This window comes from Drosophila sechellia, unplaced genomic scaffold (genome assembly GCF_004382195.2).
Source record: "Drosophila sechellia strain sech25 unplaced genomic scaffold, ASM438219v1 2R_2, whole genome shotgun sequence".
Taxonomy (NCBI): domain Eukaryota; kingdom Metazoa; phylum Arthropoda; class Insecta; order Diptera; family Drosophilidae; genus Drosophila; species Drosophila sechellia.
In genome coordinates, this window is record NW_022611043.1 from 1,559,087 (window position 1) to 1,572,196 (window position 13,110).

Below are 13,110 nucleotides of genomic sequence, written 5' to 3' on the forward strand. Positions count from 1 at the left end.
CGGACGTTTTGAAGGTTAACTTTTTACCCGCGGATCTCAACATGGCTGAGGCGTAGACCGAAACGGCAATGGCGCTATGGTCCGAGAGAAGGTCTTCCACCTCCCTGGTCTGGATTCTTGCCGGGTCCAGGCCGCCAGAGATCGCAAAGTCCAAGATGTCTGGAGTTTTTGCAGGGTCAGTGGGCCAGTATGTTGGCGTCCCAGTTCCGTGGCAATTGAGGTTGCGGGAGAGAACCTGCCTGCATAGCGCGCGTCCTTTTGGATTGCATACTCTGGAACCACAACAAGGATGGCGGCGCCGCCGCGTGCTAAACCATTAGGGTGGATGCCTGACACGAGGTCATACCCCCTTAAGGTGAAGTAGGACCTGTCTGAAAAATGGGTTTCGGATATGAGGAGAATATCCGCTTGGTTGGTCTTGCAATAAAGCTCGACCTCGGGCCTGTTGTTGATCAGGCCGTTTGCGTTCCAGATGGTGATGTCTAGATGCATAGGGACTTGCAGACGGTTGCCATCATCTGATTCATTTGACTCATTACCTTCTCCATCATCTGATTCGTTTGACTCATCGCCTTCTCCATCATTTTTTCAAACATGGCTTCCATTCTGCCCATTATTGTTTCCATCAGGTTGTCAATATTGGCCTGTGTTTGAGGGATGGCATGAGTCTCATCAGTTGCCTGCTTGGCTGCGTTGGCAAAACTAACGTTAGGAGTAACCTTACTGCTGCTCACAGTGTAATGGGCGCGTGGAGCTGAAGCCAGCTTTGGAGCGAGCATGCTTTTGGACTTCTTATATGCGGGGCAACCTGTATATGAGGCTGCATGTGGTCCTTCGCAGTGCAAGCAATGGGCCGGCTTATTATTATTTTTACACTCAGGTGGCTGTCTCCGCACTTGACGCACCTGTGTTCTAGGTGGCAGTACCGTTGGGTATGTCCAAATCCCTGACAGCGATAGCATTGCGGCACATCATTAAACTTTATCGGTGGCTCGATTGTCACCACTGATCTGCAAAGTCGCGTAACTTTATAGGCCTCCTTGTTGTTCTTGGCCGGCTCGAGATTGGCGAAAAATATATTAAGAGGCTTTTTGGTACTTCTTTGGGTGGGGTTGTAGAGGTCTCTGACCTTGTGTCCGTGACGGTTTAGCCCATCCCGAATTTCCTCTGGGTCCGTTGAGTAGTGAAGACCTTTGATGACTACTCTATAGGCACGTTCGTTTCGGGGCTGGAAGGTTTGAAACCTTTTATTGGACTTGGTCAAGAAGTCCTTCAGGGCGGAGAAGCTTTCCTTGTTCGGGGTCATCACGCGAACGTTGTTGTTGCTTGTCATTTTCAATGTGAACTCCACGTCATTGCCAAGTACTCCAGCAATGCTATTAGTGAGAGCCTTGATATTGGTCACATCCGGTATGAATATTGGGGGTAGCTTGAAGGGGGAGGGTGTCTGGGTACAGTTGGTCGGTGTACCAACCACTGCCGTGGGTGCTGCTTTGTTAAATTGCTAAAATGCTGGCTCTATGTGAACAACACAGAAAACACGCGGCCCGCAGGCACGTCTGCACTCGTTGAGTGTTCGATCGCGACGATATGCTAAGGTGAACACAAAATTAACTTCGTAAAAAAGTAAAGTACGACAGTAGACGCTATGACTAACGCTAACGTTACCGGCAACTATGTGTGGTGGCAGCCACGACGCAAAGAGCAAACAAAAAGCGACAAAAGAGACAACATGTCTGGCCCATGTCCCTGCAGATCGGAGCCGGCGATCCATGAACATCCGGGACTTTGCCTTCACCTGGTGAGTACTCGGGTGGACACTGAGTGTTAGAGACAACCACTATGTCGCGAGTGGGGGATTGACGCGATTTACGAGGCAACTCTGCTATATTTAAAAACGTAATTTTATAAATTATTTGTAATAAATGAAATGTACCTTAATCTGAATAAATAGAACAATTAAAGGGATATGCAGTTTTAAATTTAATAATAAGGAAGAATGCTATATTCAAGTTTCCCGACTGTCGGATACCCGTTACTCAGCTACTGTAAATGCGAAGCAAAAATGTTATAAGCGTGGAAATTTTGGGCAGTTTTTGGGCGTTGGACATGGCAACGATTTTTTTTGCCAAACCAGTAGAAATTAAATAATGAAAAAATATTAACACATTTCTTAGACGTGACAGTTTTGGGCGGTTTATGGGCTTTACAACAAATGTCCCTGTATGCATAATCTTAACCTTCTAGTTTTCATAGTTTCGAGATCTCATCGTCATACGGACGGAGAGGTCCAGATCGATTAATAATATATATAATTTATCTATAATTATAATACTAATCTATCTATACTTCCTTCTGCCTGTTACATGCTTTCCAATGAATCTAGTATTCCCTTTTACTCTACTATTAACGTGTATAATAAAGTATTGAGATATTTTTTATTTGATTTAATTTACCAAAAGTCAGTAAACATATATGGCATTTAAAAATCCACGGGGGTCAAAGGCAATATACAATTTACTTATTCGTAGATATATATATATTTTACACTTTGACCGCTCTTGTCTTAATGATTTATTTGATTTAAAAGATTACAGATAATAGAATCTAATGAAGGAAGGGAAGCAATAGTGTCCGAGATTGCACACTAGCGCCGCAAAGTGTTGCTTATTTTAATAACTCTACTTTAGAGAGACTTTATATATCTAATTTAGAGAGACTTTATATATCTCCTTTATATATCTAATTTATAGTGAAAGTAATAATAAATATTAATATATTGTAAAATGTGAGCTTACTTGTTTAAAGGGTTTTGTCAATTCTGGATAACCAGCGGAAACCAGCCACTCTGCTTCCATTTCTCCATCTAAATTAAATTGCAAAAGAAAATACTATTGACTTTCACAACATTTTTGTTATACAAACCTTCGTAACTTGCTTCAGGTTCGATACTTTGGGAATTGCTTTGCAGGTAATACTCGTTGAGAAATTCCGAAAAGTCCTGATCATCTGACTGATGAAGATCTGTATTGCTGTTCATTTTAAATGTCTCTATATATCAAATTTTCTCGTATTCATGGGAGAAAATATCTGTAAAAATGTGATTATCCATGTATTTTCGATAGGCTCTATGGAAACTATTATTTTTGTCAAACATTTTTATACTTTTTATAAAAATTCTTTAAAAAAAAAAAAAAAGAGAGAGCGTAAAAGTAGAGATCCCCGACTTTCAAATACACATGCCTCAGCTAGAATGTCGGGTCTCGCAACCGCAAGCAATTTCTAAATTTGTTATTTGTAAACATGCCAACTTTGGAGACACAATTAAGCTTTACGATACCTCATCTGTGCCATTATCTTTCGTTATTTAAGCTCTCACTCCTCGCGCTCTCACAATCTTGTACTTTCGCACTTGCACCTTTGGCTTAGCGTTCTTTTAGCTCTGCAATCAAGTCGCTCATTATCATCCTCTTTCTTATCCTCTATGTTAAATTTCGCTTATTTATTCAATACAGTAATATTACCATATTTCTTGAAATAGAAAAAAAAATAATATATAAAAAAAAGTTATCAATTTTGATAAAGTGACCGCCGAAGTGTGAAGACGTTTTTTATCGAGCTCCGCACAAAATCGGTTGTTTTGAGTGAAGTGAACGCCAAATAAAGTAAACTAAACAAAAAAAAAAAAAAAAATATCCGAAAGCGAAAGAGACGCTCTATGCGATGCAAGATCGCTTAAATATATAGTGATTTGTTATCTTAAATTATAAAACTATGAGTCAGAACGACACTCGCGCTCAGCGACAGCGCGAGCAAGACGAACGCCGGCTCTCAATTCAACGCAACAACGCGTACTTCTCCTACGTCTCACCGATAACCCCAAACGCAGACATCGAGCGGTCGTTAACCCATAGCCAAAGAAACCTTCTTCTACCAACAAATCAAGAAAGAGCGCTCCTGCTCTCCCGCTCTCTTAGCTCCGACAGAAGCCCCGCTACCTCCAACAACAACAGCTGGAGATAGACCGACAGCCCGCTCTACCTCGTCATCGGCTGCACGCGCTCACGCTCTGACTGAGTCAGCGAAAGCAAAACCGCAAGCAATAAACGGTACTGCTGCACTACCAGCAAAACAAAACGAAAACGTAAACAAAAAAGCTGGGTCGACCTGGCAGACTGGAATGGATCGCTACATTACAATAAAGCGAAAGCTCAGCCCGGAAAATTCAGATTTGGAAAACAAGCCGAAAAATACACGCGACAACTCTACCTTGATCAAAAATGTAGCCCCTGCAAATACCAACAGATTTGCCTTGCTGGTAGATACCGCTGAGGACGTGCCGCTGGGATCCGTTGATATCGAACCGAAGAAAACAAAACCTCCGCCAATATACATCCGCGAGAAGAGCACAAGCGGTTTTGTAAATACTTTGATTGGCCTTATTGGAAAAGATAGCTTTCATATAATTCCCCTCGTAAGAGGTACTATCAATGAAATCAAACTTCAGACGAAAACGGAGGACAACTACAGAAAAGTCACAAACTATTTTACCGCACAAAAAATAGGCTTCTACACTTACCAGCTTAAAAGCAGCAAGGGCCTGCAAGTAGTCCTGAAGGGCATTGAGTCTGATGTTACGCCCGAAGAGATAACTGAGGCGCTAAAGGAAAAGGGATTTTACGTTAAGAGCGTGTTCAATATCAAAAACAGAAACAGGCAGCCCCAACCACTCTTCAAGATTGAGCTTGAACCAGAAAACAAGCCTCCTAGAAAAAACGAGGTTCACCCAATTTACAAACTCCAGCTCCTTCTGCACCGTAGGATCACGGTAGAAGAGCCGCACAAACGTAACGCTCCTGTACAATGTACAAACTGCCAAGAGTATGGCCACACGAGGTCGTATTGTACACTTCGCCCGGTGTGCGTAGTCGGTGGCGATCTCCACGACTCCAAACAGTGTCAAAACAATAACTGTGGGGGCAATCACACAGCAAACTACAGAGGCTGCCCAATCTACAAAGAGCTGAAAATCCGACTTCACAAAAGAATGAACACGGCGCGGGCACACCAAGGAACAGCTACGCTGATACCATCAGAGACAAATCCTGAAGTAATTTTCTCGAAAGCAGCAAGTTTCGCTCCCTGGCCTACATCCAACACTAACAAGACAACATTTGCAAACGTTTTAAAATCAGGTATGACGCCTCCAACCCAAAATTCCCGAACTCCACATGAAGTGCACACAAAATTAGACACACAACAAAACTATAACCCAGCTGCGCAGCAGGAAACAAAAACTGAAGCTATGATGCAAGCCTTACAACAGAGCATGATGGAATTTATGACATTTATGAAGACCACCATTCAAGACATGATGCGTAATCAAAACCTTTTGATACAAATGCTTGTAGCCCAACAATCAAATAAATAATGGCTACCTTACGCATAGCTACGTGGAACGCCAATGGCGTTTCACAGCGCAAACTTGAGCTAGCTCAATTCCTACATGAGAAGCATATCGACGTAATGCTTCTTTCGGAAACTCATCTCACAAGCAAATACAATTTTCAAATAAGATACTATCATTTCTACGGTACAAATCATCCCGATGGAAAAGCACACGGTGGCACCGCCATACTCATAAGGAACCGTATGAAGCACCACTTTTACAAAGAATTTGCGGAAAATAATCTTCAGGCCACATCTATCAACATTCAGCTGGATGACAACACTCTCCTTACACTAGCGGCCGTATACTGCCCCCCCCGTTTCACAGTATTAGAAGCTCAATTCCTGGATTTCTTTCAAGCACTAGGGCCACACTTCATTGCAGCAGGCGACTACAACGCTAAACATACTCACTGGGGATCGCGACTTGTGAACCCAAAAGGAAAACAGCTTTATAAGATATAATAAAAGCCACTAATAAACTTGACCATGTTTCCCCCGGGAGTCCTACATACTGGCCATCAGACCTCAATAAGCTGCCTGACCTGATCGACTTCGCAGTTACGAAAAATATTTCCCGCAGTTTGGTTAAAGCTGAATGTCTGCCGGATCTGTCATCTGATCACTCGCCTGTACTAATTCACCTCCGCCGGTACGCAGAAAACGTGAAACCACCATTCAGATTGACTTCTCACAAAACAAACTGGCTCAGGTATAAAAAATATATAAGTTCACATATTGAGCTAAGCCCAAAACTTAATACTGAATCTGATATAGAGAGCTGCAAGGGTGCATTGCAATCCATCCTTACTGCAGCAGCTCTTACTGCAACACCCAAAATAACAAATAATACAATTAATTCAAAAAAGACCAACGTACGACGCTTACGCAGAGAATGGCAATCTTCCAGATCCCCAACTGCAAAACAAAAGCTAAAAGTAGCCACACGGAAACTGGCCAACGCTCTGAAACAAGAAGAGGACGACGATCAGCGCCGATACATAGAGCAACTCACACCAACAGGCACAAAACAAAAGTCACTGTGGCGAGCCCACTCAACTCTTCGCCCACCGACTGAAACCGTTTTGCCGATAAGGAATTCCTCAGGTGGTTGGGCCCGTAGTGATGAAGACAGAGCCACCACATTTGCCGCTCACCTACAAAATGTGTTCACGCCAAACCAGGCTACTAGCACATTCGCGCTACCGTCCTATCCCGTAAACCGCCACCAGCAACACACCCCAATTGTGTTTCGTCCTAAAGAAGTAACTAAAATAATCAAAGACAATCTCAGCCCGAAAAAATCCCCCGGCTGCGACCTTATAACACCGGAAATGATCATCCAGCTGCCACATTCTGCAGTTCGCTACATAACCAAGCTCTTTAATGCCATCACCAAACTTGGTTACTTCCCACAACGATGGAAGAGGTCGATTATCATAATGATTCCAAAACCTGGTAAGAACCACACAGTCGCTTCATCTTACAGACCAATAAGTCCACTCTCATGTATTTCGAAACTATTCGAAAAATGCCTGCTGATCCGACTTAATCAACATCTGATACACCACAACATAATCCCAGCCCACCAATTTGGATTTCGCGAAAGCCATGGAACCATTGAACAGGTGAATCGTATTACAACGGAAATAAGAACTGCATTTGAATATCGCGAATACTGCACAGCAGTATTTTTAGACGTATCCCAAGCATTCCACAGAGTCTGGCTCGACGGCCTAATGATTAAAATTAAAACATCCCTACCCGAAAGCACACACAAACTTCTAAAGTCTTACCTCTATGACAGAAAGTTTACAGTGCGGTGCAACACTGCCACTTCCACTGATCATACAATTGAGGCTGGAGTCCCCCAAGGCAGCGTTCTTGGGCCAACCTTATACCTTATCTATACAGCCGACATCCCTACAAATAGTCGCTTAACAGTATCCACATTTGCCGACGATACAGCTATCCTTAGCCGTTCAAGGTCCCCTATCCAAGCTACAGCACAGTTGGCACTGTACCCCATCGACATTGAGAAGTGGCTCTCTGACTGGCGAATAAAAGTAAACGAGCAAAAATGCAAGCACGTGACGTTTACGCTAAACAGACAAGACTGTCCTCCGCTCTTGTTGAACAACATACAACTCCCGAAAGCAGATAAGGTAACGTACCTAGGAGTACACCTTGACAGAAGACTCACATGGCGCAGGCACATTGAAGCCAAAAAAACCCAACTTAAACTCAAAGCCAACAACTTAAGTTAACAGTCTAGCTTTTACAGGTCCTGAGATCGATCGACGCGGCCATACGGACAGACGGACGGACAATTGGAATTTTTTCTTCATTGATTGAAGCTATGTCATTATAACAGTAGATTAAGCCGTTATAATAAACTCGTTTAAAAGTAAGTTACTCACTATGTATGTAGAAGAAAGGGTTTCGGACCCTATGAAGTACACATATTCCTGATCAGGATCGCTTGCTGAGTCAACCTGAGTATACCTGCATATTAGTATGAACCTTGTGATTGTGGGATCTCAAATTTCTATCGCTGATTTTTTCTTTTGACTAGCTAGACTGTAATTTCTTGTGTTTTCGCTAGAATATTTTTTTATGACCCAAAGAGTTGGCAAACACTGACCGCGATGACCGTACAATTATTTATAATGTCGGTTGAGCCAAAGCCATTCTAATAACAATGTAAAAAAATAAAAGCAATCCTTTTGCGCTGACATTCCAGGATCTCTCGAATTTTTGTTCAAAAGCCGGACAGTGAAACTGTCTGAAGTTCGAGAACGTGTCGAGGAAAAAAAGGTATTACAGGGAGCTTCTTTTTGTACAGAAACAGAATGGAAGGCTTTCCAGAGCGATCTACTACAATGCATGTATTTACATGTAGAAAACGATATGAGCTGTCTGCTCGCGCGAAGCCTTTCTGTTGTTATATATTTACAGAATATATAATTGAACAGAATCGCTGTTCAATTTTAAATCGTCAAGATCGTCAGTGCGCGCGAGATGCGGAGCGATAATATTGGGCGAAAACGAGCGATAAACCATTGCATGCATTTTTAAGTGCAATCGCTCGAAAGATGTCAGAGTAAGAGAGAAGCAAGTTGCGAGCTCAAGAGAGAGACCAGTTTGCAACCTGCTTAATCGCTTTAACTCGCTCAGAGCGTACGATTGTTTTTTTGTATTCTGTGCTTTAATTACCGTTTTTTTTTAAACACACGTTTTTTTTTTGTTTTGTTCCATTCTGTTCTTGTTTTTAATTATGTTATTAATTATAAAATAATTATAATAATAATATTATATAATAATTATAATTAAAAATGTTATTATTAATTTTTGGCAAGGCAGTATAGGGTGTATAACAAAATTTGGCTAATTCTTCGTCAAACGACTACTAATTTTATTTAAAATATAATAATATAAAAGTCCAATTAGACATCCGCGCACAGTGAATAAACGTTTCTGTGTGGTTTCGTAAGTCATAATCTAAATTATTTAATTCGCCTTTTTCATTTCTACTGCAGTTAAGGGGTGGACGCCAGTTTTTTTTCAACAGAAAGTCTATAGTTGCCTTTAATGCAAAAATTCCTCGTCCGAATCCATTACGTTCGCACTAATAACTAAAAGATAGCAATGTGGATCGCTCCTCGCAAAGCTCTCACTCTGACATCTTCTCGCTTTGCTCAGCGCTTCTCGCTTCGCTACTCGTGCGCACTCTGCCGTCAGACTTTGGTTTGTATTTTGCAAGTAGCACCGATTAATAGTAAATATTATTAATACTGTTATTTCCTATTAACTTATTTAATAAATATTACATTTGAGTTTTTTTTCGTTTCTTCTTATTCCCCTTACCCAAAGATTAAAATGGTATACTAGGTTCCTTGAAAAGTATGTAACAGGAATAACGAATACCATATAAGCTATATATATTCCTTATCAGGGTCAATAGTCAATTTGTTTGTTTGTTTTAACAAACAAATGTTTTAAATTTTTGTCCGTTTAATTGTTTGGCTTACCAATTTCTATAGGTATACCGAAAACACTTTGGTGACTCCTACACCTACAAAACGACAACATCCTAAAGCCTGACCTAAGCAGATTTGACTGCTCTCTTTGACCACTTCCTAATCTTAAGAGCCCAAGAGCGATGCTTTCCCGAAATACAAATATTGTTTATATAATGAGGCTTTTCTCAATCTATTTTGCATTTGATTTTTAGTCTTAAGCTGAGATCAAAAGAATAAAGACGTGAAAACTATTTCTCCGATAATTTTTTATTTCTTAGCGTTGTCCTTAGTCAACTGTCGGGACATTAGTTCGACTCAAAAATATAACAATTTTACTGGCGCAGTCGGTAGGATACAAAAAGTATCCGAAAAAAGAACCTTCGAGTGGAAAATAAGTTATATTTTATAATCCACTGCTTGAAATATTTCCAAAAAATAAATTCGTGAAAACTCTTCAACTTGGATTATAATTCCAAGTGGAAGTGAAATACGAAACAAAAACATTAAGTACAAAGGCAACTAAGTTTTAAAACCAACATATAAAATTAGAATAAAAAGTAAAGTAAAAAAAAAAAAAAAAAATTTATGTAAATAAAAATGGACAATAAAGCAATTTAATAATGCAACACCAAAATTAAAAATTTACAATAAAAAAAAGTGAAACTAGAAAACATAAAACTAAATCCGAAACGAAAAAAAAACAAAATTTAAAATTTTACAATTAAAATGTCACAACACCAATTATTGCCGCACCCCAAGTCGTTGCGCTGAGCGACAACAACCTTGCCGAAGACCGTCGGCAGCTTAATGGCATTATGCCATTCAAGGGTGATCCAGAAACCCTTCACACTTTCGTCAGCAGAGTGAATTACGTAATTTCGCACTACCAAACCAATGATTTTCGAAAACAGAGGGTTCTACTGGGAGCCATCGAAAGGAACTTTGACGGACCGGTTGCACGTTCTTTGGGACTTCCGAATCGAAGATTGGCCTACGCTCAAAGCAAGACTCATCGCGGAATTTAAAACTCAAACTCCAAACTACAAACTCAAATTCTAATCAGAATTCGAAAGCACATAAATTCAATACGATTGTTACCCACAATATTCCCAACCCTTCCAACATAATTTTAATCAATACATGCAACCATTTAGACCTAGCTATTCACAACACAAATCTGGCACTCACCTAATTATTTCAGACCGAACCAATACACACAACCCATTATTCAAAAAAAAAAATTTCCAACAACATCCTAACAAAGCCCAAAATCCCCAAACAACACATTTTAGAGGAAATACATACCCTCAACTACATCAACCCTCTACATCTAAAAATACTAACTTCCCGATTACTAAACGACTAAGACCGTCGGACAGTGAACAAACTAAAATGTCTATTGAAGAAACGAGATTCCAAGATGCGCATGAATTCGAACAAGTCCCACCTAATTATTACGAACAACAGTATTATGACCAAAATCAATACAATCCGTATCAAAATCATGGCTTCATTAATGAAGGGCAACAACAAGTCCAATCTGTACAAATTAATAACAAACAAAACCAAAATAATTCTGAACTAAACGAAAATTTTCGGTTAACAGCCCCGGACAACACGAATACATAAAAATAGTATACAAAGGGTGCTCATACAAATGCATTCTAGACACAGGATCCACAATTAATATGATCAATGAAAATATACTTTGTCTTTCTATTCAAAATAGTAGATGTGAAGTTTTAACATCAAATGGCCCTATTACCTTGAACGACTTGATTATGTTACCCAGAAATAGTATTTTCAGAAAAACCGAACCATTTTATGTGCACAGATTTTCTAATAATTACGATATGCTAATTGGCAGAAAATTGTTGAAAAATGCTCAATCATTTATTAATTAAAAAAATGATACAGTTACCCTTTTTGATCAAACTTACAAATTATTTACTTCAGAATCCGAAAGAAATCAAAATTTGTATATCAAAAGGTCACCAGAATCAATTGCAAGCTCAGATCACAAATCAATAAAAAAATTATATTTTTTACAGTTTCGATTAGATCACCTAAATCAGGAGGAAACTTTAGAGTTAAAAGGCCTATTAAATAAATTTAGAAATCTCTAATATAAGGAAGGAGACAAATTAACATTTAAAAACACCCCAATTTATTCGAAGCAATACCCACTTGCGCAAACACACGAAATTGAAGTTGAAAACCAAGTACAGGAAATGCTAAATCAGGGATTAATTAGGGAAAGTAATTCGCCATACAATAGTCCTACTTGGGTCGTACCAAAAAACCAGATGCTTCTGGCATAATGAAGTACAGGGTAATAGTAATTGATTATAGAAAGCTAAATGAAATAACCATACCTGACAGATATCCAATTCCAAATATGTACGAAATTCTTGGCAATCTGGGTAAATGACAATATTTTACAACAATCGATCTGGCAAAAGGATTTCACCAAATAGAAATGGACGAGGAATCAATTCCTAAAACTTCATTCTCCACCAAAAGCAGTCAATACGAATACCTTCGAATGCCATTTGGTCTTAGGAATGCACTATTCAACATTTTAATATTTTCATTTTTAATTTTTTCAACATCCCCTACAGAACATTTAAATTCAATACAATTATTTTTTCAAAGCTTGCAGAAGCAAATTTAAAATTGCAACTAGACAAATGAGTTCTTAAAAAAGGAAGGTAACTTTCTTTGCCACATAGTAACTCCAGATCGTATTTAATCAAATCCTATTGGAGCTAAAGTAGTTTCATACCCAATTCTGACAAAAGTAAAAGAGATTGGAGCTTTCCTCGAATTAACAGGATATTTTCGAAAAATGTATTCCAAATTACGCAGACATAGCAAAACCCATGACCAGCTGCTTAAAAAAAGGAGCAAAAATAGATACGCTAGTAACTTGGCCCTCGGGGCTGTCCTTTCTCAAAACGGTCATCCTATATCTTTTATTAGTAGAACGAACACTTAACGATCACGAATTAAATTGCAGTGCAATCGAAAAGGAATTACTCGCCATAGTTTGGGCCACAAAAACTTTTCTACATTATTTAGTTAGATTATATTAAAGGGAAGGAAAATTCAGCTGCCGATGTATTATCAAGAATTAAAATTAAAGAAAATCATCATAGTGAAGCTACTCAACATAGTGCAGAAGAAGACAATAGCAACCTTATTCATTTAACAGCAAAACCAATCAATTATTTCAAAAAACAAATAATCTTTATTAAATCCGATAAAACTAAAGTAGAGCATTCAATAATATTTGGTAACTCCGAATAACTCCGAATTCTTTATCCATAGAAACATTACCATTTATATTGAGAGTGATGTAGATTTTGAAATTATTCAAAGAGCACACATAGAAATTATTAATACCACATACACAAAAGTAATTCGGAGTCTTTTCCTATTAAAACGTTGGTTCATACGCCGAATTCAAAGAAATCATACTTCAATCACATGAAAAACTTTTACATCCTGGTATACAGAAAATGACAAAATTATTTAAAAAAAATAACTTCTTTCCAAATAGCCAACTATTAATTCAAAATATATAATAAACGAATGCAACATATGCAATTTGGCCAAAACAGAACATAGAAACACCAAA

At 39.0% G+C, this 13,110-nt stretch overlaps 1 protein-coding gene and 1 long non-coding RNA gene across 2 annotated transcripts in view; one reads left to right on the top strand and one right to left on the bottom strand.

Annotated features, from left to right (window-relative positions):
• Nucleotides 1-13,110, top strand: part of LOC116802434 — a 60,010-nt gene that overhangs the window by 37,475 nt on the left and 9,425 nt on the right. The window lies entirely within an intron of this gene.
• Nucleotides 1-13,110, bottom strand: part of LOC116802433 (rho GTPase-activating protein conundrum) — a 29,883-nt gene that overhangs the window by 10,608 nt on the left and 6,165 nt on the right. The window contains exons 3-4 of the mRNA XM_032726912.1: nucleotides 2,926-3,090; nucleotides 2,799-2,866 (exon numbers count right to left, since the gene is read on the bottom strand). Coding sequence (XP_032582803.1) covers nucleotides 2,799-2,866; nucleotides 2,926-3,040 — 183 coding nt within the window. The 5' untranslated portion in view covers nucleotides 3,041-3,090. The remainder of the gene's footprint in view (nucleotides 1-2,798; nucleotides 2,867-2,925; nucleotides 3,091-13,110) is intronic.